The following is a 27,012-nucleotide window of genomic DNA, read 5'->3' as shown; positions in this document are numbered from 1 at the left end:
CATCCTGTGGTGACCTTGACCACTGCTTGCATGTGCTGCGGCTGCCGATCAACCAATCAGCATTGCAATCCACATTTGCTGTATGTCACTGAAAACCCTGGTTGCCAAAAGGGGTTGTGGGACTGGGCCCTGGGCAGGTACATAAAAGGCTTGAGGCACAGACCCAGATTTTGCATTTGATTTGCATATGTGAACACATGCATATCTAATGCAAATTTAGGTCAACTTTCAGAGAAGAAAACAAAACAAAATTTCTGGCTCATGCGGTCAGGTTATGGGGTATGTTGTAAGAATATTAAGGTCTTTTATTTATATATAATAATTTTTATTAATGTACCAAGCAAATAAGGCCACATGTCTGAAGCAGCAGGCCTGACACCATTTTTTTTTACTCCCAGCTGACCAAGTGTTTTCTCTGCAAGGAGGGAGGAGGTGAGCAGCCCTCTGCCTGAGTGCCAGATAATGGGCCATTTCCCTCACAAAGGACGGCCATTAGCCTCTCATTAACCCTACTAGCCAGAGCAGGAAACATTTTGTTTTGCAGAAATGTGTGTCTGGGAGGGGTCAAGGAGAGATGGCACAGGTGTGAGAATTCTCAGGTTACCTCCTCTGACCCTTCCAATTTATGATATAGGTCTGATGTATGGGGGGGGGGGTTGGCCTGCACCTCTTCTGTGATGTATGGATGATGCTTCTGGGGGATGGGGGCTGGACTCTGAGGGGGATTTATTTTTTTAAAAAATGTGTTTTTAAGGACAGGCAGCCCTTTGTTTGAGGTTCTTCCCTGCTCACCTGTGTGTGAGGAAGGTACCCTGTTGCAACAGAACAAGAAAGATCAAGCTTACTAGCTGCTTTGCTTCTAATTATTCTCTGGTTGGCCTCTGTTTTTTTTTACTCCTACCGATGGAGAACCTGCAAAGGACTTTACAAGGGCTCTTGTGTACCCCATAAGGGAATAAGGGCAGATTTTTTTCTTATAACAGGTACTAAGAGGATTCAGTGGGGCTGGTACTTTTCTTCTGGTCAAATTAAGTTGGTGGGTGCCTTAGCTCTGTGGGGTGATGGCAATTTTTTTTTTAAAATAAAAGGCCAATACATTTGTGTGTCTCTGGTCAAATGAAGGTGGAGGTCGGTTTGGGTCTTGCATGTACTTCACTTTGCCCAGTAAGCAAAGTCTTTTTTAATAGTGTTAAATACATATGTAGAAGGGACAGGAGATCTAGGGATCAGGGCTTCTACTTTCCCCAGAACAGCAGTGCACCTGATCCTAGAAGCAGCTTGACTCATCACCTGACAACATAGGGAGATAAGAACATCAGAAGAGCCTTGCAGGATCAACCCAGAGGCCTATCTAGTCTAGTATCCTGTTCTCACTGTGGTCAACCAGATGCCCATGGGAAGCCCACAAGCAGGGCCTGAACACAACAACCCTCTCTCCTTCTGTGGTCTCCAGCAACTGGCACCCTGCCTCTGACACTGGCTACTAGCCAAAATGCCTCTTAAGAGTTTTAAGCTCGGAGGAGTCGCTTGCGAAATATCAGGTTGTGTGTTCATTGCGGTCAATATAACATGATGGAACAAGCCTGTGTCTTTTGTTCTCCACTACTCTTCTCTAAATGCGAAAAGAAATTGGATGTTCAGAGTAAAAACATGGTGGGTTAATGGGAACTTACTTCACAGCCACAGGTAGGTTCCAGAGGAGCAGCTGTTTTAGCCTATTGTGGCAAGAACAACAAGGAGTTCTGGGGCACCTTTGAGACTTCACAGTTTTATTGTAGCCTAATCTTTCACGGATTAGAACCCACTTCCTTGTGTACCTGATGAAATGTACTCTGACTATTTAATGAAAGCTCATGGCGCAATACGGTTACTAGTCTTGGAGGTGCCATGAAACCCTTTAAGCTAATGGACTGTTGCAGATATCAGGAATGTGGCGTAACCTCTTTGCCGTGAGAAATCGGAGGAAACAAGGGGAAGGAGAAATGTTAGCAGATTTGTCACGTGCAAGACACCTTTTGGAGACAGACATGGGTTTCTCCTGCCAGGAAAGATGCTGTCCATGCTTGTTGTAGTTATGTTCTGCCACATAACACCGAAACCTGAGCCTTGCAGAACACTGTGCTGTTATCCTGTGTCCCTATTGCTCCATACTCTCAAACAAGGATGGGGAACTTGGGACTCCCCATATGTTGTTGGACTACAGCTCCCATCATCTCTGATCATGGACTGTGCTGGCTGGAGCTGATGGGAGTTGTAGCCCAGAAATATCTAAAGAGCCAAAGTTTCTCATTCCATGTTCTGTACCAATGCTGTGAGGCTATGTAAAGCAATCCCCTTATGGTGGTTCTTATTTAAAAGCGAAAGGATGTGCGGCTTTGGCATGCCTACCTTGTACACAGCTCCATTAAGTTGGTTCATAGTTACAGTTATTTGGTGGAGTACGATGAATCAATTCAGGGCCTGCCCAATTCATTTTGCTGCCTGAGGCAGAGGTCACCCCCTCTCATTCATGTCCTGAAGCTAACCTAACTGGCAGTTGACGCCTACTTTGACCCAGCCCTTCACTTAAGGACTGGGGGCTAGTTTAGAGGGGGGGCACAGAACAGGTCACGTTGCTCACATGGTTTTATCCTGCAACATTTTACGGCCACTTTAGGCAGCCGCCTCACTCTGCCTAATGCTCGGGCCGGCCCTGCATCCTGAAAGGCATGCACAAATGTGATTGAAACAGGGCAAGAAAGAGGGAAGAGAAATACTGTGTGCTCCTGTGCCTTCTCTAAATTGCAGACTGGATGAGATCCTCAATTGAAAGCATTGTGGATGAAAGCACACTTCTTCCCCCCTCCTTTTCTTTTATAAGCAAGTTGGGGGTCACTTAGACTGGGGAGAGGGCAAGGGAAGAAAGGGGTTGATCGTCCTTGCCCAAAGTGCCACTTCCCTGATCTTTCTGACAGCTGCACAGGGCTGCTAATTATTACATTTTAATTAGTCTCCCAGGCCCCATCTAGTTGGCCCCTTACTGCAGCTAACTTTCAGCAGCTTTTACAATTTCTCTCTCTGAGAAGATGTAGAGACATGGGAATTGGAATTACCTGAGGGGCTAGGATTTTTCAATTCTCGGTGAAGTCTCGGAACCGCCTTTCCCATAGCTTGATGCGGGTGGGGGGCGTTTCAAATCAAAAACTGATTTGGGGTTTGCAGAGTAGATCGGTGTCAGTTGTGGAGATGCGGTTGTTTTAATTGAAGAGGTGTGGAGTGCAGCTTGCAGGTTTATGATACCTTTTTCTTGTTTCCAGCCTTATGGCAACTGAAAGAGGAGGCAAGAATTTATTACATTAAATGACTAATTAAACCACTTAGCTGCCTGACAACTAAAATTATTATTTGAAGCCACCCTGAAAGCCTTCAATTAAATGAGTACAGCTGAGAGATGTGTGACAGTGGCAGTCTGGTCTGTGCAGTGGTTTTTTTAAAGGGAATGGGGAGGGTTGGCTGAGTCGAACTGATTGATGTTCGCGTTGTGGCACAATGCCCCCAAACAGGAGTTTAATATAACTTTTTTGCCTTCTGAATATGTCCCAGTTTGTCTGATGAGATCTTCCTTTCAGAATTGATCTTCAGAGGCCTTATGTTAACTGTAGTGCCATGGATGGGAGGCAGATGTCCTCATTAATAAACCAAACTGTGTGCTACCATCACAGTGGACGCCTTAGCTAAGAGTTGAGTTGAAGGTGCCAAGGAGTGTGACTGATCAAGGAGACGAGGGTCTTCCTTACCAAGGCTGACTCTCTCTGCTGAAAAATAACTCCTTGGTAGGTTGTGCCTGTGTCTGATTTTATGGAGGGGAGTCCTCTGTTTGAAGGAGTCCTTTGAATGACTCTGTTCTGAATGCAGGTTAAAGTTACAGACTCATAAGTAGGGAGAGGTGAGTTATATTGTATTTCTATTTAAATTGTAATAATAATAATAATAATATTTATTATTTGTACCCCGCCCATCTGGCTGGATTTCTCCAGCCACTCTGGGCGGCTTCCAACAAAAAGCAGATACAAAAATATCACACATTAAAAACTTCCCTGAAAAGGGCTGCCTTCAGGTATTTTCTGAATGTCAGGTAGTTGTTTATCTCCTTGACCTGTGATGGGAGGGCGTTCCACAGGGCGGGCGCCAGTACCGAGAAGGCCCTCTGCCTGGTTCCCTGTAGCTTTGCTTCTCGCAGTGAGGAAACCGCCAGAAGACCCTGGCCACCCTGATGGGGGTGGAGACGCTCCTTCAGGTATACAGGACCGAGGCCGTTTAGGGCTTTAAAGGTCAGCACCAACACTTTGAATTGTGCTCGGAAACGTACTGGGAGCCAATGTAGATCTCTCAGGACCGGTGTTATGTGGTCCTGGCGGCCACTCCCAGTCACCAGTCTAGCTGCCGCATTCTGGATTAATTGCAGTTTCCGGGTCACCTTCAAAGGTAGCCCCACATAGAGCGCATTGCAGTAGTCCAAGCGGGAGATAACCAGAGCATGTACCACTCTGGCGAGACAGTCTGCGGGCAGGTAGGGTCTCAGCCTGCGTACCAGATGGAGCTGGTAGACAGCTGCCCTGGACACAGAATTAACCTGCGCCTTCATGGACAGCTGTGAATCCAAAATTGTAGCAATTATTTGTTAGTTTCTACGTATGCATATAAATTTTACGCACGCCTGTTTCCTCTTTTGTCCCCCCTTTTGATGGTGCAAGAGGAATTTATCAGCATTCTGTCTTCTTCATGCTGATTTGGGGAGTTCCCAAAATGTTTTATTTCTTTACTTCTGCAAACGGGGGGATTCCGCTCAGCCTGCTGATTCCTCCATCTTGTGCATGGGCTGTGCTGTTCTGGCTGCATAACCAACAACATTCATAGCAGGAGCATCGTTAATAAAGGGAATGGTACAAATAGCCTGATGTACCATAACAGAAACCTCCCTTTCTAATTGCGCATGTCAGTGCATTTATTTCAGTCCTGCGTAGCCTAAGAAACTGCACTAAGGCAGAGGCGCCATCTTGTTAAGAGGATTTAGGGGGCCTTTGTTGATGCTGTGTGATGTCATGCGATGCCCTGACATCACGCACATGGCGCCATAGGACACTCTGAAATTGCGCAATGCCGCAAGGAGCCAGGGTGAAACTGAATGCCCCCTGAATATTGAGGGGGCTCAGCTGCCTGATGTACTAAGGGATCCAGGGGTGGAGTGGAGGAGAGGCAGTGATAGCCTAGCATTGTGCTGTACAATAATTGCTTTGTGAAGCACATTCTAGCCCAGGGGTCAGCAACCTTTTTCAGCCGTGGGCCAGTCCACCGTCCCTCAGACCGGACTATATTTTTTTGGGGGGGGGGGTGAATGAATTCCTATGCCCCACAAATAACCCAGAGATGCATTTTAAATAAAAACACACATTCTACTCATGTAAAAACACACTGATTCCCGGACCATCTGCGGGCCGGATTGAGAAGGCGATTGGGCCGCATCCAGCCCATGGGCCGTAGGTTGCCTACCCCTGTTCTAGCCCAATGTGTCACTGAAGTTTTGATGGGACCTGGTGCATGGGATTGAAATACAAGCCCTATGACACAAGCGGTGTGAAGGGACACTGGAGAATTAATTACATTCCTGCCATTTTATTTTTACAGTTCTTTGGGGCAAAATTACTTGGGTCTGCCACTATGTCCCTCCCTCTAACCTTTTCAAAACATCCACAGGGGAAGGTTGGGTGTCGTCAAATACCCAGTAATTTTTTTCTTGTTTGACCACCCTACTTTTGACGAAAGTACACATAGATTGTATCAGCCAAGGGGTGGTGTTGGATGCATATAAGGACAGCTTCCAAAGGGGATGGGCAGTGCTGTTTTTGGAACTGAGCTCAGGGCCCTGCTCTCCCTCCCTGCAGGATACTTCAGTAAATGCAGAGTTTGAATATCATGTTTGATCTGTGTTTCCAGTCAGCTCCATACATGGCTGTCAAAGACTCCATGCTATTCCGAGCCAGTTGCTTCATGTTGCACCATGAATTAGATGGCTTGCATAGCTCTCCTAGGATACCACAATACAGAAATGCTCTGGGTAGCAGAGCCTCAAATATGGCCATGTTGCCTCCCTAAAACCCAGACAGAGGGTGCTGGATGTGAACTCTGCATTTGTTGCATCTGATATGGTTTGGAGCTGTGGGTGGGTGGAAGGAGCAGAAGAAGAAGCAGAATACCACTGGGGCCAATTATCCTGCCTTACCTGAAATATGACAGATCCAATGTGCTTACTAATAGTGGGGTGAAGGATGAGCTCAGAGTATGACTCTCCTTGCAGTCACAGGGCACCATCTGTATGCTTTGTTGAAGCTCAAGGGCCATTACTGACGATGTCATGGTGAGGAGGTGATCTGGGCTGGAGAGGTAGGCGAAAGGTAGACCGGTAGAACTCTGGGTGATCACAGTAGATCACCAAGGATTTCTGACTCCCAGTTGTTTGACAAGACCAATGAGTCTCCCCTGCAAATTAAATTGAAGAAAGGTGGAGGGGTGGGGCAGAAACCAGAAATGGATTTTCGTGTGAAAGGACTAGCAGACACAAGTGCATTAGGGCAAGCAGGGGGAACTGTACCTCCAACGTATAGTCAGCACACACAAACACATGACTATCTTTCTGCTTGCTTACATCCAGTCCAGGGCTTGGCACGGCCTATCTTAGGGCTGGGGTGAAAGATATAAATCCATCTATATGGTGTGTTGCTACATGGACAAGTTTAGTCCCAGAGTAGTTCCAAATTAGAGGTCAAGGGAGTAGGATGGATTCATCTCTGCCTCTTGCCCTCTCTCCTTCAGCTTCCAACACTTCCTCTCCCCAGTCTTCTCCTTCGATGCCCTCTTTGTTGTCCCATCACCAATTCCTGGGCTCCGAGCCTTCTTCCCCTGGGGGTTCCCCAGCTGGTTCTTCCCCCACCCCCACCATTCCTCTACAGCCAACCCGTCCATGACATTGAGGATGCTAAGCCCTCATTGGGTGGTTTGGGGTTTCCCCTCTCCCTTTGGGGTTGGGGCTGAAGGCTACATGTGCACAATCCCATCCCAGCTACATTCAGAGAACCACCTGAGTACTGTTGAAATACTGTACTAATGAGACCAGCTGCAGAAATGTTAGAGAATCTGTGGTATCATGATTTAGCATAGTGACTCAGAAGTACTAAGAACTGGTTGGTTAAGTGGAATCAGTTACCAGCTTCTTAATGTCAAGGATTTTAATTGAATCCACCCTTACCCAACTGAGTCCACCCATCGCCAGCTGAAGTGAATATTCCAGTTCTACAGCAGTGATTGCAGTTTCTGTTTTCAATATCTCGGCTCAATTGAAATCTGGTTAGCAATAATATTTCTTTTCTTCCCCAACCCCCAAAAACAAAAACAGCAAAAAAAACCCGTCTTGAAATATGAAAGCAGCACTGAAAAATAAATAGCTTGCCATGAGAGCCCGGGGCTTCCAAGTTAATAATGAGAGGAACATATACAGAGCGAACCGCGTAGCAAATTCCCGTATAACCCCAACTGAAATCCTTATGGTATTTGGATTTTAAACACTGAAAAATAAAACACAAAACCCTCTGAATACTCTGAGGCCAGATTCATTGAAAGCTTGGCTGGTTTCAAGCACTTTACAAGCTGCCAAAAGTGGGGTTTGGGGTCCTGTTTGGCTTCCTGGCTGCCAGAACGGAACAGAGACTTTATTGAATCCAGCTGCTGTTTGCATGACGCTGCGGCATCCAGTCTCAGCTGTAGCACTGAGAGTTGGGTGCGTGGAACTCCGTCTCTTGCCCTGACCAGGCGAGAAAAGTCAATGGGATGTGAAGGGGCATCTGAAAGCAGTGTGGAGAAGCATCCTTCTCCTGGAAGATAATAGCCACAATGTGGTTCCACCTGCACCGCTGGAGGCTAGATGTCTCAGAATGCTGGTTGCTGGGGATTTCAGGTGAGCAGAGTGCTGTTGATCTCAGGGTGGTTGCACAAGACTGGGTCTTTTCTGCAGCGGCTCCCCGCTTGTGGAATGCTCTCCCCAGGGAGACACGCCTGGCACCTTCATTGCATATCTTTTGGTGCCTGGCAAAAACATTCCTCTTCTCCCAGGTTTTTGGCTAACGTGGGTGGCGCTGTGGGTTAAACCACTGAGCCTAGGGCTTACTGATCAGAAGGTCGGCGGTTCGACTCCCCACGATGGGGTGAGCTCCTGTTGCTCTGTCCCAGCTCCTGCCCACCTAGCAGTTCGAAAGCATGTCAAAGTGCAAGTAGATAAATAGGTACCGCTCCGGCGGGAAGGTAAACGGCGTTTCCGTGCACTGCTCTGGTTCGCCATAAGTGGCTTAGTCATGCTGGCCACATGACCTGGAAGATGTCTGTGGAAAAACACCGGCTCCCTCGGCCTATTGAGCGAGTTGAGTGCCGCAACTCCAGAGTCGTCTGCGACTGGACCTAATGGTCAGGGGTCCCTTTACCTTTATGGTCTATTTAACTGTATCTTGTGGGGGGCATTGTTTTTGTTTGTAGCTGTCTTATGTATTTTTAAATTCTAAACTGCCCTGTGATCCTCAGTATCTAAATTAGATAGATAGATAGATAGATAGATAGATAGATAGATAGATAGATAGATAGATGATAGATAGATAGATTTTATATACGGCTTGATTTGTAAGAAAAACAAACAAATGCCATTTTACTGGAGGAGCCTTAGTTCTGGGCTGGAATGCCTGCTTTGGATGTAACAAGTTTCAATTTTTCGAGTGGGAACAATCAATCCCTCTTCCCAGGGAACTCTGGGAAGTGAAGTTCTGTCAGCGGAATAACAACTTTCAGCACTACAGTTCCCATGATTCTTTGGGTGAAGTCGTAACTATTTAAAGTGGTATGGTACTGCTTTAAAACATATAGTGCAGATGGGGCCTATAACACAGCTTTGCATGTTCCTCTTGCTTTAGCACTGCAACTAGCAGGGGTAGGAAACTATTGGCCCTCCATATTGTTGAACTACAACTCCTATCAGCCTTGACCATGCTTGCTGAGGCCGATGGGAGTTGTAGTTCAGCAGCACCTGGAGGGCCAAAGTTTCCCCAAGCCTGGTGTATAGGCTCTCCACAAGGGCCATACCACCCATTCTCTTTCAACACCTTGGCTTGCTCCTGCCTGTTAAGATCTGCTGGGATTTTCTTTGCCTGAAGTGATACAGCTTCGGTCCTACTTAATGTTCAGGGGTTCTCATTTGTTTTGTGGTGTCAACATGTTTAAATCTTTCATAGAAATTGATTGCATGCAGGAGCACGTCTCTGATGTTATTCACAGAACTCTTAAAACCTGGATTACTATGGGCTGAGCAAATGGAATGTGCAGATTGGGGAGTCTACAGGTAGCCAGAGAACATGTTACACAAGCCTCGGGTTCTCTGAGCAGATAATCACAGTTATAGGAACCGACTTCCCCAATTAGGCAAATAAGTCTTAGACATTGTATTTAGATTTTGTACAACACTTTCCCTAAGAGTTCAAAGTGCTTCACAAACATTAGCTTTTGTTGTTGTTCAGTCGTTCAGTCGTGTCCGACTCTTCGTGACCCCATGGACCAGAGCACGCCAGGCACGCCTATCCTTCACTGCCTCTCGCAGTTTGGCCAAACTCATGTTAGTAGCTTCGAGAACACTGTCCAACCATCTCATCCTCTGTCGTCCCCTTCTCCTTGTGCCCTCCATCTTTCCCAACATCAGAGTCTTTTCTAGGGAGTCTTCTCTTCTCATGAGGTGGCCAAAGTACTGGAGCTTCAACTTCAGGATCTGTCCTTCCAGTGAGCACTCAGGGCTGATTTCTTTAAGAATGGATAGGTTTGATCTTCTTGCAGTCCATGGGACTCTCAAGAGTCTCCTCCAGCACCATAATTCAAAAGCATCAATTCTTCGGCGATCAGCCTTCTTTATTAGCTTTACAAACCTTATAACAACCCTGTAAAATAGGCCCGTATTATTACTATCTCATTTTATTGACGAAGCAGCTGAGGCTATAAGACAGATAAGCAGCATGATAAACCAATTGGCACCCAGGCATCTAATGACTGGAGGTGAGATTTAATATACGAGCTTCATTGTGCTGTCTTCAAAAGGTGCTGCAGTGTTAGTTTTCCCAAGGCTTGCTATAAGCCTCACTCCCAGCACCCTTAGTTGGAGCCCAATGATTCTTGTCTTTCCACCAGATTTACATTCCATGGCAATAGAGCATCTCAGCCAATGCAACAGAACAGGCATAGGCAAACTGCGGCCCTCCAGCTGTTTTGGGACTACAATTCCCATCATCCCTGACCACTGGTCCTGTTAGCTAGGGATGATGGGAATTGTGGTCCCAAACACCTGGAGGGCTGGAGTTTGCCTATGCCTGCCATAGAACCTTACGGTACGTATGTTAGTAGCTGTTTTCCAATGTTGTGTAAATATATATTTTAGCTGCAGATGTGGAAAAGGTTAGTTGGTCCTTAAAAGGTAAAGATAAAGGTACCCTTGACCGTTAGGTCCACTCGCGGATGACTGGGGAGTTGTGGCGCTCATCTCACTCTATAGGTCGAGGGAGCTGGAGTTTGTCCACAAACAGCTTCCAGGTCATGTGGCCAGCACGACTTAGCCGCTTCTGGTGAACCAGAGCAGCGCACGGAAACGCCATTTACCTTCCCGCCAGAGCGGTACCAATTTATCTACTTGCACTTTGAAGTGCTTTTGCACTGCTAGGTGGGCAGGAGCAGGGACCGAGCAACGGGAGCTCACCCCATCACGGGGATTCGAACCGCCGACCTTCTGATTGGCAAGCCCTAGGGTCTGTGGTTTAGACCACAGCGCCACCCGCGTCCCCACCTAGTTGGTCCTTAAGCAGTAAATTATTATGGTCATCTATAAACAGATTTAATAAAGCAGGCCTTGGATCAGGTTGTATCATCTTGTCTTTCCCAAAATAATTGCACAGGCTTACATTCTCACCACATATGGAAATATGAACCTCTGTTGACATTCCCTCCAAGAAAAAGGACTTGGATGAGAGCTTAACCCGCAGCATTTTGCAACGGGGTGTTTTCAATGCACGCATCTCCTTCATTTCTTGCAGCTACCTTGCTGACCAGTGCTGGAATGGCGGCTTCATCTACCTGATCATGTTGCGTCGCATCAAGCGCAAGGCCCCTCTTCCTCCGTCGAACGGCAACAACAGCAACAGCAGCAACGAACCCAAAGCCAGGCCTACCTCGGAGCCCAGCGGGAAGACAGCACAAAATGGCAAAAGGACTAGGAAGTTTGGCGTCATCACCAGAACTCCCCCCGGGGGTAAGGAAGGCAAGGGCAACAAAGGCGGCAAAGGCAGCTCCAGGACTGAGCAGGGAAATGGACATTGCACCCTTATGGAAATGGACGGGTTGCACCCCGAGGCATCCAGCACAGAAAGCAAACTGGAGGATCGACTTCAAAAAGCTGACTCGCCGTTTCCAGCGGGGCAATACCGCTCCCGCCTTTCAGACGGAGGGATTCTAGACCTAACCTCAAGTGAACTGTCGCTGCAGGTAAAGAGTTTTTTTAATTTCCCATTTTTCTTGCTGCTGGTGTTGCCTTAATTGAAAACAAACCAACCAGAAGCGTAGGTGGTTCAATAACAAAGCAGTTTCCGTTGGAATTCTGGTCCAGGTAGATTGTCTACACAGCGCAAAGCTTACACTGTGACCTTCTTCCCTTCAGTCTCTACTGTATTATTACTGTTTATTACATGTGTATACCACCATATACCTGTAGATCTCAGGGTAGTTCACAGCATAAAATTACAGTACAGTCATACCTTGGTACTTGAACGGAATCCATTCCGGAAGTCCATTTGACTTTCGAAAATCGAGGGGCGGCTTCCAATGGGCTGCTGGAGCTTCCTGCACTCAGTCGGAAGTCACGTCGGACTTTCAGCTTCACCAAAAAAGTTCGCAAACTGAAACACTTACTTCCGGGTTTGCAGCGCGTGGGAGCCAAAACGTTCGAGTCACAAGGCGTTCAAGAACCAAACAAACAAACAAACAAACCAATAATACCCACTTCCCACAACATATTTAAAAGGGTATCATATGTTAACCATCCAAAGGCTTAGTTAAAGAGGAAAGCCTTTTCCTGTCACCTACTGGGGAAACTTGAAAAATTAGAATATTGTGGAAAAGTCCATTTATGTAAGCAATTGTTTTCATTAGCTACTGGAGTTTAATATATGAGACAGACTCATGTCATGCAAAGCGAGATATGTCAAGCCTTTGCTTGTTATAATTGTGATGATTATGGTATGCAGCTGATGAAAACCCCAAAGTTGAAATTGTTAATTTGGGGTTCTCATCAGCTGTACACCATAATCATCACAATTATAACAAATAAAGGCTTGACATATCTCGCTTTGCATGTCATGAGTCTATCTCATACATTAGTTTCACCTTTTATGTTGAATTACTGAAAGAAATGAACCTTTTCCACGATATTCTAATTTTTCGAGTTCCACCTGTAAAAATATATAATGAAGGCGCCAGCATTCCACAAGCAGGGAGCCACTGCAGAAAAGGCCACCCTCCAGACTTTTCATGGGGGGGAGGCACACGAAGAAGGGCCTCAGAGGGTGACCTCAGGGTCCAGGTAGTTTCATATGGAGAGAGGCGGTCCTTGAGGTATTGAGGTCCCGAGCCATAACTAGACATTAACTGCACAAGGTGGGCAACCCGAGGCCAAGTGTGGCTGAAATTTATCAGTATCCCAGCAACAGCAACCACCCCATGTGAAGGCATGTGAAGCATCCCAAATCAGGGATGGGGAACTTCAAGCCTAGGGGTCATATGCATTCATCTATGCCTCTCTTTTTTTGGTCCTTGGGACCCTGCCCAGCCCACACCCCTTTCCTACAGGTAAGGGGGTCAGCAGAGGCTGCAGTCCCCTACGTCTCTGCATTGTAGAGACCAGAAATATTGATGTAGTTGATCCACATTCCCTCAATTAGAGCTATCTGGAGCTGCCTGGCTTTTTATTGGAGTTCTGACTTCAAACTGTTTCCCCCATTATTTCGTTCCCTCAATGAAAGCAAGCGGAGTTTATTTGTTTTCCATGCATAACAGGAGAGGGGGAACCTGCTGGGGACATGAAGCCTGGCGAGTCTCAATGATTAAAGGGCTGCAGAATGCAGAGGCACGAAATAGGCCTTGCCGATGATGAGCTGAAAAACTTGTGTTATTGCTGCCTGCGAACAGAAATGAGCTCCAGGGAACCATCTATATCAGCAGCCTAGCTGCTGACATAATTTCCTTGGCAAAGTCTTTAAACATTCTTTCAAGCCATTTCAAGCACCTGAACTAATGCAATCACCCTTTGTTTTTAAGAGTCATTTGGAAACACCACCAGCTGGATTGAGCTTTTTTTAAAAAAAGAAAAGAAAAGAAAAAGAAAAAGAAATTGCCCCCTCCCCTCCCGGGCTCACACAACATCTTAGTCCTGAAACCTTTCTCAATGTTAAATCCTAAGCCCTGGATTCTGTGAAGGATGCTAAAGAGAGATAAACACACCTGAATATCGACATCAAGGATGCGGGTGACCAGTGGCTCTGCAGTTGTTGTTGGACAACAACTCCCACCACCCCAGACCATTGATCATACCATGTGGGGCTCATTGGAGTTGGAATCCAACAATGTCTGGAGGGCGTCCCCATCACTGATCTTTAGAGTACCACTTGTATCCTCCAGGTTGCTCAGGGAGTGTTCACTTCCTTTTTTAACCCTCTCTTTGGCCCTTGGAGATACTGTGATTGGGCCAAGGTTACCAGGTGGACTTTGTGGCTGCATGCTATAAGCCTAGGACTTCCATCAACTTTGTCTAATGATTTTCAGTCTTCATCACTTACTCCTGCATTTCATTATTTTCACTATTACTTTTAGAGGAACGGCTTAGGGAGCTGGGTATGTTTAGCCTGGAGAAGAGAAGGTTAAGGGGTGATATGATAGCCATGTTCAAATATATAAAAGGATGTCATATAGAGGAGGGTGAAAGGTTGTTTTCTGCTGCTCCAGAGAAGCGGACACGGGGCAATGGATTCAGACTACAAGAAAGAAGATTCCACCTAAACATTAGGAAGAACTTCCTGACAGTGAGAGCTGTTCGGCAATGGAATTTGCTGCCAAGGAGTGTGGTGGAGTCTCCTTCTTTGGAGGTCTTTAAGCAGAGGCTTGACAGCCATCTGTCAGGAATGCTTTGATGGTGTTTCCTGCTTGGCAGGGGGTTGGACTGGATGGCCCTTGTGGTCTCTTCCAACTCTATGATTCTATGATTCTAATAGTCCATAACTATTAGTCCTTTTCATAAATTTTCCCTGCAATATTTCATATAGTCCTTCTTACAAAACTTCTTGCAGTCCTACAAGTGTAGTCAATTGTTTACAGTTGATTTTCAAATAGTCCACATATTTTCTCCAATCTTCTAAGAAGTTTCAAATTCTCCCTGTCATTTTATCCAATTCTGCATAGTCCATTAATTTCATCTGCCACTCCTCTTTAGTCTGTAATTCTTCTTGCTTCCATTTCCGTGCCAATAATATTCTTGCAGCCGTTGTCGCGTATAAAAACAATTTATTATCTTGTCTACTAATGTCCTCGCCTACAATACCAAGTAAAAATGCTTCTGGTTTTTTTAAAAATAAATGTATATTTCAACATCTTTTTCATCTCAGTATATATCATTTCCCAGAACCTTTTCACTTTCCTACATTCCCACCACAAATGATAGAAAGTTCCTTCTTTTTCCTTACATTTCCAACATTTATTACTTATTTTATACATTTTAGATAATTTCACTGGTGTGATATACCATCTATACATCATTTTCATCACATTTTCTTTCGAAGCATTGCATGCTGTAAATTTTATTCCTTCTTTCCATAATTTACTTAATTTTTTTGTACTTTAAATACCTTCCTACCCCACCTTGAATTTCTTTCTTGGCTCTGTGGTGTGAGAGGAAATCACCCTTCCAGTTCCACAATTCTATGATTCTATGAAGTGGGATCTTGGAATGTGAGGCAGCCATCCCTAATGAAGTCACCTTCCACTTGCTCGAAAGAACCAAGCTGCTCACATGTCTGCAAGGACAGAAGAGTACAAAAACACCCAATCTGTGCTACTCGCTTCTGAGTGTACTTGAATGATGCACGCTCACTGTGTTCACACCTTACTTTTATAGGTTGTGCACTTCAATTGTCGTAAGTACACACCTAAGAATGTATTGTGTGAATTTGTCCTTACTCTTTGTTGATGGGCGATTGCCCTGAGATTTGACAGTGGAGACTTTGCCAGTTGTTCTAGTGGTCTCTCTTTCATGTTTGCTTGTAATAATTTTCACAATAAGGTATTATTATCTGTAAGGTTCGCGTGAAGGTGCCTCATGAGCAGGAGCCCAAACAGTCTTTTGCAGTTTTACTGTGCAAACTATTTAGAGTGCAGAGCTACAAAAAGCATGTCTGTCTCAGTTGCTGGCAGAATCTGGGAGTGGCCCCTTCCGGCTTCCCCCCCATCATAAGAGCTTCGGCACCCCAACTCTCCTCCTACCCTCCTTGCGTTCCACCCCTCTGCGCAACTGGGGTGCCAGAAATGGCGTTCCTCCCTCCTGACCAGCCGGGCGAGGTGAGCGCAGGGTCTCAGCAACGTCCCCAAGCCCTCTCCCCACCAGGCTCCCTGCTTGTGGCTCCTGGTTAGAAGAGGCGCTGGGGCTCTCAGTAGCATCCCTAAGCCCTCTCCCCGCCAGGCTGGTTCCTTCCCTCTCCTCCCCACTGGAGGTGTGGCGGCTTTCCCCGCTGGAAGAGGTGCTGCTGCTGAATTGGCGTCAGGGCTCTCTGTATGCTAACGGACCCTCCGTTCCCCTCAGCGGGCCAGGTGGCAGTTCCCTGACATTATCAAAGCCCCCTTCTGTTGTTTGGTGCTCAGGGTTCAATCCATAAAAAATGTATTGAAATAGTACACTGTTGCATTAAGGAATTCATTTTAACACCAGTTTTAGAAAAAAAAATAGCGGATCAATAAAAGGGAAGAAAGAAAAATGGAAGGTTTGCCAGGTTTATGTGTTCTTTAATGGCCTATTTTCTTTTTAAGACTTTCCCCAAGGATTCAAAACTGTCATATGTTGGGCGTGATAGATTAATTTTCTTATTCCTAAATGCTGGAATGACTGACTGACAGTTTGATCCTGGACGTCTTAGAAACCCATTTAAAGGCTGAATTCACACATGAACACAGTTCACCAGATAATTGCAGATGCACCCGATTAACCTGAAGATTTGAAACGGCGCAATTATTTATCACCTAATCCACTTTCACAGATCATTGCCTCTTTATCGTGTGAGGAAATTGCCCGCCATGGGGAACCAACTGGGAGACTACAGGCTTATTAGGTGTTTGTATTTTTGGTGCCCCCAATGAACTGTGAAGATATTTCACACCCGCATTTCCCAGCTTAGTGCTGAAATCAAGCCTAGAGGAAACTGCGGACATTGTGTTAAGCAGAGTTGCTTCTATGATAAATAGAAATATCCTCCTCTTGATCTGCAGAGCAGCTCACATATGGCTCCCAGATGGCTTCCCATCCAGGTCGCTTATAAGGCCAGGCCTCCTTAGCTTCAGTAGTGCAATGGCACCATGTGACTGCAGCCCATCCTCTGTTACATATATGCAAGAAGGAGAACAGCTCTTTCCTGTGCACCTGGTAGGGACAGCCTAACCATGAAGCAACAACATGAAAGGGATGGCCCATAGCTCAGTGGCGATGCTTTCCGCACCATAGGCTCCAGGTTCAATCTCCAGTAGTTCCAGTTGAAGCAGGTGTGGAGAACCTGTGGGCCTTCAGGAGGTACTGAAGTCCAGCCTCCACTTTCCTCTGAACAGCTGGTGGGGATCGGAGGCCAAAACACCTGGAAAAGCCACAGGCTCCCCATCCCTGAGTTGAAAGATCTCAGACAGTGGATGCTGGGAAGCAATCCTACCTGTGACTGTGGAGAGCTGCTGCCCATCAGAGTAGACTGAATTTAGATGGAGCAGTGGTCTGATACTTGGTAAAACAGCTCCATAGGTCCATACAAAACAGTCTCTCTGCGCAGGGATTCCAGAGGGGGCACACATTTTCTGCCTTCAGTTTCTATTTTCTTGTGTACTATTAAAAACAACAACAGCATCTCCAAAACAGGAGCATCATTTATTTTTATTTTTTAGGTGCAAAAATACCTAAGGCTAGTTTGTGGTTGAAAATGTGCAGCTCTTACTAAAGGAATATATATTAATGTAAAAGTAATCAATAAATGTAAGCCTTTAAGAATGTATACCGTAATGCTCAGTGACCCCAGCTTTCCCAGGCCTTCCTCTGCATTTATTTGCTGCTTTTATTAAAAAAAGGAAAATCAATTCCTGTTATATTCTATGGTAAGAGCTTGCTTCATAATAATCGCATTTACTATTTTTTAAAGCACTTTCAGGTAAAAATGAAGACAGGCCTGGCCTGGAGGCTTAAAGTCTAATAACAACCGTTCACTTCAAAGATTCTAGATTTTTTTTTTTTTTTAATGCTGTAGTTGTCTGGCTTTCTTGTTTCTGGTCTGGAAGGAATTACAGAGCGGCCATATTCAGCGAGGGCAGGTCCAAGAAATTTTTCTGCCTGAGGTGAAAAACAAGATGGCCGTCTCCCCTGCAACAAGTTCAAGAGCCAACCGCACAGGCAACTACAGTTTGCCTCTGAACTTGGTGATAGGGCAGCATCTACCACTACACCTGAGGGCAGCAGGCTAACTGAGAACATGGGGCAGGCTGCATGTTATAATACAGCTCTGTCCTCCACCATCTTGCCACAGCTCCCCATCCCTCACCCTCTGCCACCTTGGGCAACTGCGCCGCTCTGACTAAAGATAGTTCTGGTCCTACACTCAGATTATTGCATCTCATCATAATAAGCCAAGATGAGTCTCGTTCCTCTGCGTGCAGCCTGCTCAGCTCTTCCCTTTAGCCAGGAGTCTCTCCAACAATGGTGGGAAGCAACGGTTAGCAGCTTCTGACGAAGAAGCCCTGCGTGACCATTGGAGGACTTCACCTTCCTCCGACAGCCACATGGGCCCCTGGGAAGCCTGCCCGTTTGAATTGACCAATCACAGGCAGGCTAGGGTGTGTGGCTTGGCTGGTGGACCTGGGCTGGCTAGTCTTCATTCAGGTCTGGCAGCTACCCATAAATGGGGGTCATGGCTTGGCTGAGCAGCTCAGTCGGAGCTGGATTTCCTCCCCCTTCTGCCCCTTGATTGTATGATGGCAGGAGCAAAGCACTCGCATGTGGGAGCACAGGATTTGTTCATGTCTTGTCTTACTGAGATCATCCGAATGTGGCCGTTGATTGGAAACTGGATTCCTGCCCCCAAACCTGTTGATTTCACCCTTCCTCCTCTGCAGTGTACTGCAGTTTTTATGATGCTGAGCGCTAACTGACTTTCACCAGAAGCCCCAATTCAATTATTCATTCATATAAATTATGAACCCACTTTACAAGTCAAGGCATTTTCAAAGTAGCTTACAAAATAATAAGGTAACAAAACAAAGATGCTGCAGAAAACAAAACAATAGGTGAAAGAGCAAATAAAATTTGGAGACTGACATTGTTTTTGACAATGTTTTCTTCAAATTTAAGATAACTGTGCATGGTGTGTGTGTGTGTGTGTGTGTGTGTGTATACAAATGCAGTTTTTAAGCCCAAAGGTATTGAATTTCTGATAACAGAATGTTTTTCTCACAGGCTGTGTTTTTACTCAGGAGAACAAATAGTGTTCCTTTTTGTTTTATTAATGATGGAATTTGGTGCTTATGAAATCAAGGGGTTTAATGGCGCTGCCTTGAGCCAAGTGCGATTCAAGCTTTCCTGCTTAGTCCTGGCCAGACATAACCTATTAGCAGCTGTATCACAGGCACTTGCAATTCAATATGTAGATGGGTTCCAAAGATAGATGTATATTTCTGATGGTCAATGCAGTTTCCTGACGTACGCAGATAACTCTTGGGAGCAGCATGAAATTAACAAATGTTATTCTCACTCGGGGCCTGTTATATAACACAGATAACCCATTTTCACACATAATGAGACAGAAAATGAAATTCTTGCCACTTTGAACACGGTTTAATTGTTTTTGTAGTGTACACACAAGGAGATTTACGATTCTTTTAAATGCAAATTTTAGCTAGATCCCTTTATGATATCCAAAAAGAAGGCCTGTTCAGGGAAAAGAAAGTCACATGTAAGAAAAAATAATACCATAGGGCATGATCTACCTAAAGTTAAGCATTTTAGGGCAACCACTGGGCATCTGCAACTGGAATAGTTGGGGAAGATAGCCTTTCCAAAGCTGGTGTCCTCTAGATATTTTTAACTTTGGCCGTAACGGCTGGGGCTGATGGGTGTTGTAGCTCAAAACAACTGGAAGGTACCGCTTTCTGGAAGGACCAAGTGACAAGAAGGAAGGTGACCACATCTGGGGAGACCAAAGGAGCCATTGCTGATAGAGGGAGAAACAAAAATGAAAGGGATTCCAAGGGTTTGTGGGACTGGAAGGAACAAGAACACTTGCATCTTTCAATCTACTATCTATCTGTGTACTACTCTTTATCTATTATCTGCTATCGATCATGATTTTTTTGCTTAAGGCTCAGAGTGTTGCCTGCAGTTCTGTGTGACCCACTGCAACTATTAAATGTAAGGTGTGTGTAATGGTGGCCAATGGTGTTTTGTGTTGGCTCTGCCACACACTACTGCTGAATTACCTTGGTACGGTATTGCCTCTAGTTTCCTGAGTCAAGTAGCAGACAGCACCATCATGCCGGAGTGGAGAATGACAGCCTGGCTGGCCTTTGGGTCTGTCATAGCCTAGCCTGGGGCCCCTCTCATGGCTCAATGCAGGACTGTTGCAGGCTCCCATTGCCTGTGCCACTTGTAGCACCATGGCCAAGGGTTGGCGACACCCATAAATGAAGGCGTGCGTTTCTGTTGCTTAAATCACCAGGAAATATTTGCTCTGGATACACCTTTCTTCAGGGGAAGTGCCCTGCATTGGTTTGGCTTGCGTAGGTTCATCAGGATGGGGAACGATGAAGGGTGAAGGTGGTCTGACCATCGGAGTTCAGCTAAATAAGCACCAGCCTCCTATGATTGTGTGATGGATCTTTCTCTGCCTGAGTTCCTGGAAAGATGCTGCCGGTCAGAGCAGTCAATATTAGGCAAATAGTCTGATATGATATAAAGCACTCTGTTGTGTCCTTATAAGCGGTGCTTCTCTTGTTTGTGTTTGATATAATGAAGCGCATGAATATGGAGTGGGGGTGAGGGTGGGATTGAAAAATGAGTACAGAATGGTAAAATACTGCAGTGCAGTAAGCACCTGAGTTTCAGTGTATCATGGGAATCCGGTTTTTTAAAAGAAAGAAAGAAAGTACCTTATAGCACTAGAATAACATCTTCTGCAAACTGTTATGTTCAATTATGGCAAAAGCTCCTCTTTTTCACTTAAAACGATGCCTGGCTAAGTGCTTGGGCCTCACTGTCCTGTCTGCTGAGTGCTGCTGACAAGGAAGACGTGCCAAAAGACAACCATCTCACTCTTACCACAAGCTCTTCACCTTTTGCAGCAAAGTCTCTGCCAAGTATGGGGGGGGGGATTCGCCCTTGTAACCCCCAGATGTCAGCTTGCATCTGAAAATCGAGCTGGATTTTCTACCCAACAGCCTCCCAGTACACCTTGCCACCAGATAAATCGCCATCACCGTTTCTGTACTTTTGTGCAGTGCAAGAGCAAAGAAATATTTGATGCCAGGAATGGAAGTGTGCATGTTTTGTCCCAGTAGATATCAGGCTGGTTAGCCGGGGATCTTGGGGTGCAGGAGCCTAAAGGGGCAGGGAAAGTCAGGACATAAACATAGGTACCCAGATATGCTCAAAGTAGTTCATGGTATTTCCTCTTAGTGAGCAATTAGGAATAATATTGCCTGCATGCTTTTTCCTATATTTCTGCAGACAAGCAATCTTAGAATCCTAGAGTCATAGAATTGTAGCATTGGGAGGAGTCCCGAGGGTCATCGAATCAAACCCTCTGCAATGCAGGAATCTCAGCTAAAGCATCTATGACAGATGCCCCCCCCAACCTCTGCTTAAAACCCTCCAAGGAAGGAGAGTCCACAACCACCTGAGGGAGTCTGCTCCACTGTCCAACAACCCTCACTGTCAGAATGTTCTTTCTGGTATTTAGTCTGAATCTCCTCCCTTGTAATTTGAATCCATACCACTATTGAACACCTCTTACCAAAAGAAAGTTCTTTCAGACGTCTTGAGACATACCGTTTTTCCCCCCAAGTTGAAAATTCAGCGAGGGAGCTGTAATATCCCTTGATGAGTTGGTAGGCCCCACCTGTCAATATGTTTTTACTATAAATTGCCTCTTTTTTTGGTCTTTTAGGGCACTTATTACCATTTTTAAAGTCACTTCTGGGTTCGGTGCGGTCGCACATCGATTAGACACACGTAAATTGGGAGTTGCCTGTACTTACTTCAGTTAATATAAAATACTTACAGCTGAATATTAACTTGAATATATGCACTTCCATGATGTTTACTGTAAAATGGACATAACATGGCTGCATTTTGATATTTAGGAGATGGGCATGAGCAAAAACCGAGTATACTCTGCCAAAACAATATGCTTTAACTATGACCTGTAATATCTCAAGCGCCCAAGTTCCCTTTGCTGGCAGAGGAGAAGCAAAAGGTCTGAGCCGTCTTGCCTTCCCCTTTCCAACAAAACAAAAGCCCAGTTTGCACATGCTGATCTGGTCTGCTAGATCTCTCAGCCAGAGTGAGAAATTTTAAGATGCAGCTGGAAAGTGTCTTCTCCTAAATAAAAATGCAAGAACTCTCTGAAAATTCCTCTCCCAGCGAGAAGGTTGCCGGATATGGAAGATGACCATGATGAAGGGAACAGATGGGCTGGGAATCCAGATCACCGGAGGCCGAGGATCGAAGCGTTCTCCTCACGCCGTCATTATTGCACGGGTGGAAGAAGGAGGCTCTGCTCACAGGTACGATTTGTTCTGTGGTCACGTCATGCACACCTGACTATCCCATCGTTTGGGTGTAACACAAAGGTTTAAGTAAATGAAAGCAGTGGGCAGCTGCCAAATTAGTGTTGTTTTTTTTTAATTATTCCCCGCTTTTCAGCAAGGATTGGCCCCTCAAAGCAACTTAAAATTCAAATCCAAAACGAAAGAGAAAACGTAAAATAATAAATTGATGCTGTTGCAACAGTTGTTTCCCCACACAGCCACTCCCACCAAATCTCACCACTAAAAACATTTCTCAAGCCTTCCTCATACCAAAGGCAACTTCTAGAGCCCAAATAGAGCTCTTCTAGAACACCCATCTAGCCCCCTGCTCTGTCTAGATTCTTTCAAGTCTCATATCAGGGTTTTTTAGTTTCTACAGCAGAAGCAGAAGCTGCAACCAACCAGAAATCTTGATATGAAGCTTGATAGAATAAGTCCCTGTAAGACTGTGCTCTGCCCCTGAAGCAACAACCCCAAAGAGATTACTCCCTTTGCCGCCACCCTTTTGAGGGCATCCTCCTGCCCGTGGTGTGCCTGATGTTAGTAAATAAATTGCCCAGGGCACCCTTGAGTTTCTTGCTGTTCCAGTTCTACCACCAGGAAAATCAGAGATCTCGGAGACCGAAGCAATTTGAGCAAGACTTATTTGGAAATCTGGAAGCCACCAGGGTAGTAAGATGTGTGCAACTCACATGTGTTTCAAAAATCCGCGAAAGGTTTCTGAACCTGGAATGTAAACAGTCATATAATTAGATCCTGTCATCTTTTATGGGATGGCATTTCTTATGCAGGGTGTTGTTGTTCAGTCGTTCAGTCGTGTCCGACTCTTCATGACCCCATGGACCAGAGCACACCAGGCACACGTATCTTTCACTGCCTCCCGCAGTTTGGGAAGAAAGGGGTACTTGGAGGTTTTCCCGGTCTGGTGTAAAATGTACATGTATACATCATTTTCATGAAGAGTACCTTCATTCTCCCATCCCTAACCATTGGTCATGCTGTCTGGGACGGATGGGAGTTGGAGTCCAACACCATCTGGACACCCAGTGGTTCCCCATCCCTGCTTTAGGGTGTTCTTTGTTTCTGATGTTTTTTTCTGGCAACCTTACTGTTGTAGCATGTTATAGGATTCCCTCGCCACAGTGAGAAAGTAGGTCAGGTACTTTACACATAAGCCTTGGCAGGGTACTAGTCCGTCTCATGAAAAAGAGGCTGGCAGAAGTCTGCCAGTCTTCCTACCTGTTCCTACCTGGGGAATTGGATTTGGTGCTGGGCAGTTGTACTACAGGAAAGGGAGCGTGCCGAGCTAACTACTCCACAGCAAGTGAGCGAGTTAGCTGCTCCACGGAAAATTTAATATTAAAGCTGACCTACTTACCAGTGATATCGTTAGTGTCTATAAAGTGCTCCGAGACGCTCCAGAGAAGGTGTTAAGTAAATGTGGAGTGACTTGAATATTCATTATTAACAAAATGCAGGCAGTGCCTCCTATATTCGACTTGAAACTTCCCCACTGAAAGTAGGAGGATGGGGAAAAGGAAGCACCGACATTTATTCTTGCTTTCTTTGACTGGGCAAATATGGCGACCCATATTTTTATTTTATTTTTAAAAAACAACAACACTTTTGCCCAAATGACATGGTACCTCCTGTTGTTCCTTGAGCAGCAGCATCAGAATATAATGTTCACCTACAGAAGAATAACTTTCTTGGCACTTCAGAAGCTAGAAACATTCCCCATGAAACTGAAAAGCGTTTCTTGTGTTTTTTTTCTCTTTCCTTAGAGATGGTAGACTGAAAGTTGGCGATGAACTGCTCATGATCAATGGCCACTCTTTGGTTGGCCTCTCCCATCAAGATGCTGTTGCTCTTCTTCGGTCGGCCGAAGGCCTTGTGTACCTGGTAGTTGCAAGCAGGGTAGGTTCAATAGTCCATGAAATGGATTCAGTACGTTTAGGTGTGCGCAGAAGATCTACTCCTGCAATATGTGACTCTAGCCACTAGGTTAGATGGCTTTTGAAAAACGGTTGGGAAAATTCAGGACTGAAAAAAGAAAGTACATCTTTACCCAGTGAAGCAATGACCTGGGGAATTTGCCATTGCAACAATGGACAATAGCAATTAGCTTAGTTTGTTTAATTAAATTAATGGAGAAGAGGTCCCATAATGGCTATTGGTTGAGCTATATGGGGGTGTTATACAGTCTAATGTGTGTTCGAAGTGGCCTTGGAACACATTTTTTTTGCTTCCTGGGATGTTTGTTTTGGAGGCAGAGAATATGTGTTCAAACCATTGTCACTCCGTGTTATTCAACAGCATGAAATGTTGTAATGATTAAAGTGCAAAATATGCATCTAATTGTTTCCATCAATGCATAGACCAATATGGGAAAACAAATGAATTCATTTTGATCTATTAAAAGCCCAGTTTCTCATATCTTAACTATTTCATTAAATAACATCATAGACTCATTCAACATCAATTTTATTTCTAGTCTTCCTTTAATTGTGTCATTAAATTCCACCTTCTCACACTTACCTCATTATTAATCTATATTTCTCAGAAGCGTTGTCAGTGTAACTATTTCTAGTAGTTCCCAAATCTTTCTATTTGTGTTTTTATTACTTTTCCAAAATTTGGCAAATATCTTTCCTGGCTATCACATGCCATTTAATAGGGATTGTTTATTAACCCAGTAACCACCTTCCAACGCTTAACTCTTTCCTCATGCTTCCACTACATGCTAGAATACGTATGAGAAACCTCGAGAGAGACCTCTATGTCTGGCCTTCTCTACCCAACTTTTCCCAGGTCACCCTCCTTGCCCAGATCACACATTCCTTGGCTGGAATGTGACCATGAATTGTAACGTTGCCTCTTGCAGCCATGTCCAAAATTTAAACCCCTGCAAAAAGACGCAGGTGGCGCTGTGGTCTAAACCACAGAGCCTAGGGCCTGCCAATCAGAAGGTCAGCGGTTTGAATCCCCTGCCCCTGCCTACCTAGCAGTTTGAACGCATGTCAAGTGCAAGTAGATCAATAGGTACCGCTCCAGCGGGAAGGTAAATGGCGTTTCCATGCACTGCTCTGGTTCACCAGAAGCGGCTTAGTCATGCTGGCCACATGACCTGGAAGCTGTATGTGGACAAATGCTGGCTCCCTTGGCCTATAGAGCGAGATGAGCGCCGCAACTCCAGAGTCATCTGCGACTGGACCTAATGGTCAGGGGTACCTTTACCTTTACCATGAGCAAAAGACACACCTGCCAAGTCCACTGACAAGACTCAAGAGTCGCTAGCTTATGATGACTTCTGCAACATTTCAGTTAGAGTTATTTACTATCAGCCAGTTTGGCAGCACCTCCGCAGTGTATCCCTCACCTTGTCAGTAGAACCATTCAGAATGTAGGTTGATGTGTTTGCGTTTGAGTTGGGCTGCATTTCAAGAGCTGGATTTTGGCCCCCACACCTTCCCAAAGTCCTTTCTCCAGTCACACCACACCAGAATCTCTACGACTGACATGAATTCTCCTAGGAGAAAACCCTGCAGGTTGTGCTGTGTTCATTTTCAGGAGAGATGTGAAGGGCTGCTTCACGCATTCACACACTTCACTTGACTAGTCAACATTCGATGCAACTGAATGGGTGAATGGGTCTCAGCTGAAAAGCAAGCATTGTGATGGCGGGAAAGTTCTTTCTGTGGCAGCCTCCTCTGACCTGCTTGCTGTCCTCCATATGTTTTGGAATACAGCTGCCATCATTGGCCATGCTGCCTGGAGCTGATGGGGATTGATCCAAAACATCTAGAAAGCCCCAGGTTGGGGAAGGCTGATCTGTCGTGTTGGATAGTAATGGCAGCTCCACACATGTGACTTGCCATTTCATGCTGCCGTCATCAGCTTACAAACATGTTAGTGCGAATTATTCCAATGAACACATCATGGCCTCTTGTCTTTTTCTCTCCCTCTTAAAGCATCATGCAAAATGGAACAAAAGAAATGTATGCCACAGGCACAGTGCCTGTGTCTCATTGATTTCAGCTCTTTTCAAAACCATTGTCTGTTTCCAACCAAGAAATCCAGCCTGACTGCAGATTCAGCTCCTTGGTTCACTAGGACCACACCTGTACGATATGTATTTAATGCTGTATGGCTTCCCCCAACGAATCATGGGATTTGTAGTTTGCTAAAGGTGTGAGAGTAGTTATCCCTCTCACACAGCTACAATTCTCAGAGTGGAGTAGTACTCTAATTATCCATGGTTTGAGGATAATGGATGAAGCCCACAGTCCTCAGCATGATTTCCTGAGAGTATGCACAACTGAAAGCAGTGAATTCTACAAGCCTACAGTAAGACAAGACAAGAAAGGCTATGAGGATCATAGAATTGTAGAGTTGGAACGGACCCTGAGGATCATGTAGTCCAACCCCCTGCAATGCAGGAATATGCAGCTGTTCCATACGAGGATCAAACCTGCAACCTTGGTGTTATCAGCACCATGCTCTAACCAACTGTAGTGAAAGCTATACAAATACTAAGTTTTAAAATTTATGTATTTCATACATTTATATACAGTGGTACCTCTGGTTGCGAACGGGATCCGTTCCGGAGCCCCATTTGCAACCATGAGCAGCGCGCAACATGAAGCGCCGCGTCTGAACATGTGCGTGGCATGATTTTGCGCTTCTGTGCATGCGTGACACACCGAACCCGGAAGTAACCCGTTCCAGTACTTCCGGGTTCGGCACGTTCGCAACCAGTGCCGAACGCAACCTGCAGTGAATGCAACCAAAGGTATGAATGTACTGCTTAATACCAAAAGAGCT

At 45.4% G+C, this 27,012-nt stretch overlaps 1 protein-coding gene across 4 annotated transcripts in view; it reads left to right on the top strand.

Moving 5' to 3' along the window:
* The window catches only part of PDZD2 (PDZ domain containing 2), a 176,225-nt gene that overhangs the window by 84,720 nt on the left and 64,493 nt on the right, over positions 1 to 27,012 (top strand). For 3 of the 4 annotated variants that reach the window (XM_033164800.1, XM_033164803.1, XM_033164802.1), the window contains exons 2-4: positions 11,142 to 11,589; positions 22,022 to 22,164; positions 23,973 to 24,105. In XM_033164800.1, the coding sequence (XP_033020691.1) occupies positions 11,142 to 11,589; positions 22,022 to 22,164; positions 23,973 to 24,105 (724 nt within the window). The remainder of the gene's footprint in view (positions 1 to 11,141; positions 11,590 to 22,021; positions 22,165 to 23,972; positions 24,106 to 27,012) is intronic. The other variant, XM_033164801.1, reaches the window with a different exon arrangement.

The sequence above is a fragment of the Lacerta agilis genome, chromosome 11 (assembly GCF_009819535.1).
Source record: "Lacerta agilis isolate rLacAgi1 chromosome 11, rLacAgi1.pri, whole genome shotgun sequence".
NCBI classification, from domain to species: Eukaryota; Metazoa; Chordata; class Lepidosauria; order Squamata; family Lacertidae; genus Lacerta; species Lacerta agilis.
This window is presented reverse-complemented; position numbering and strand designations above follow the sequence as displayed.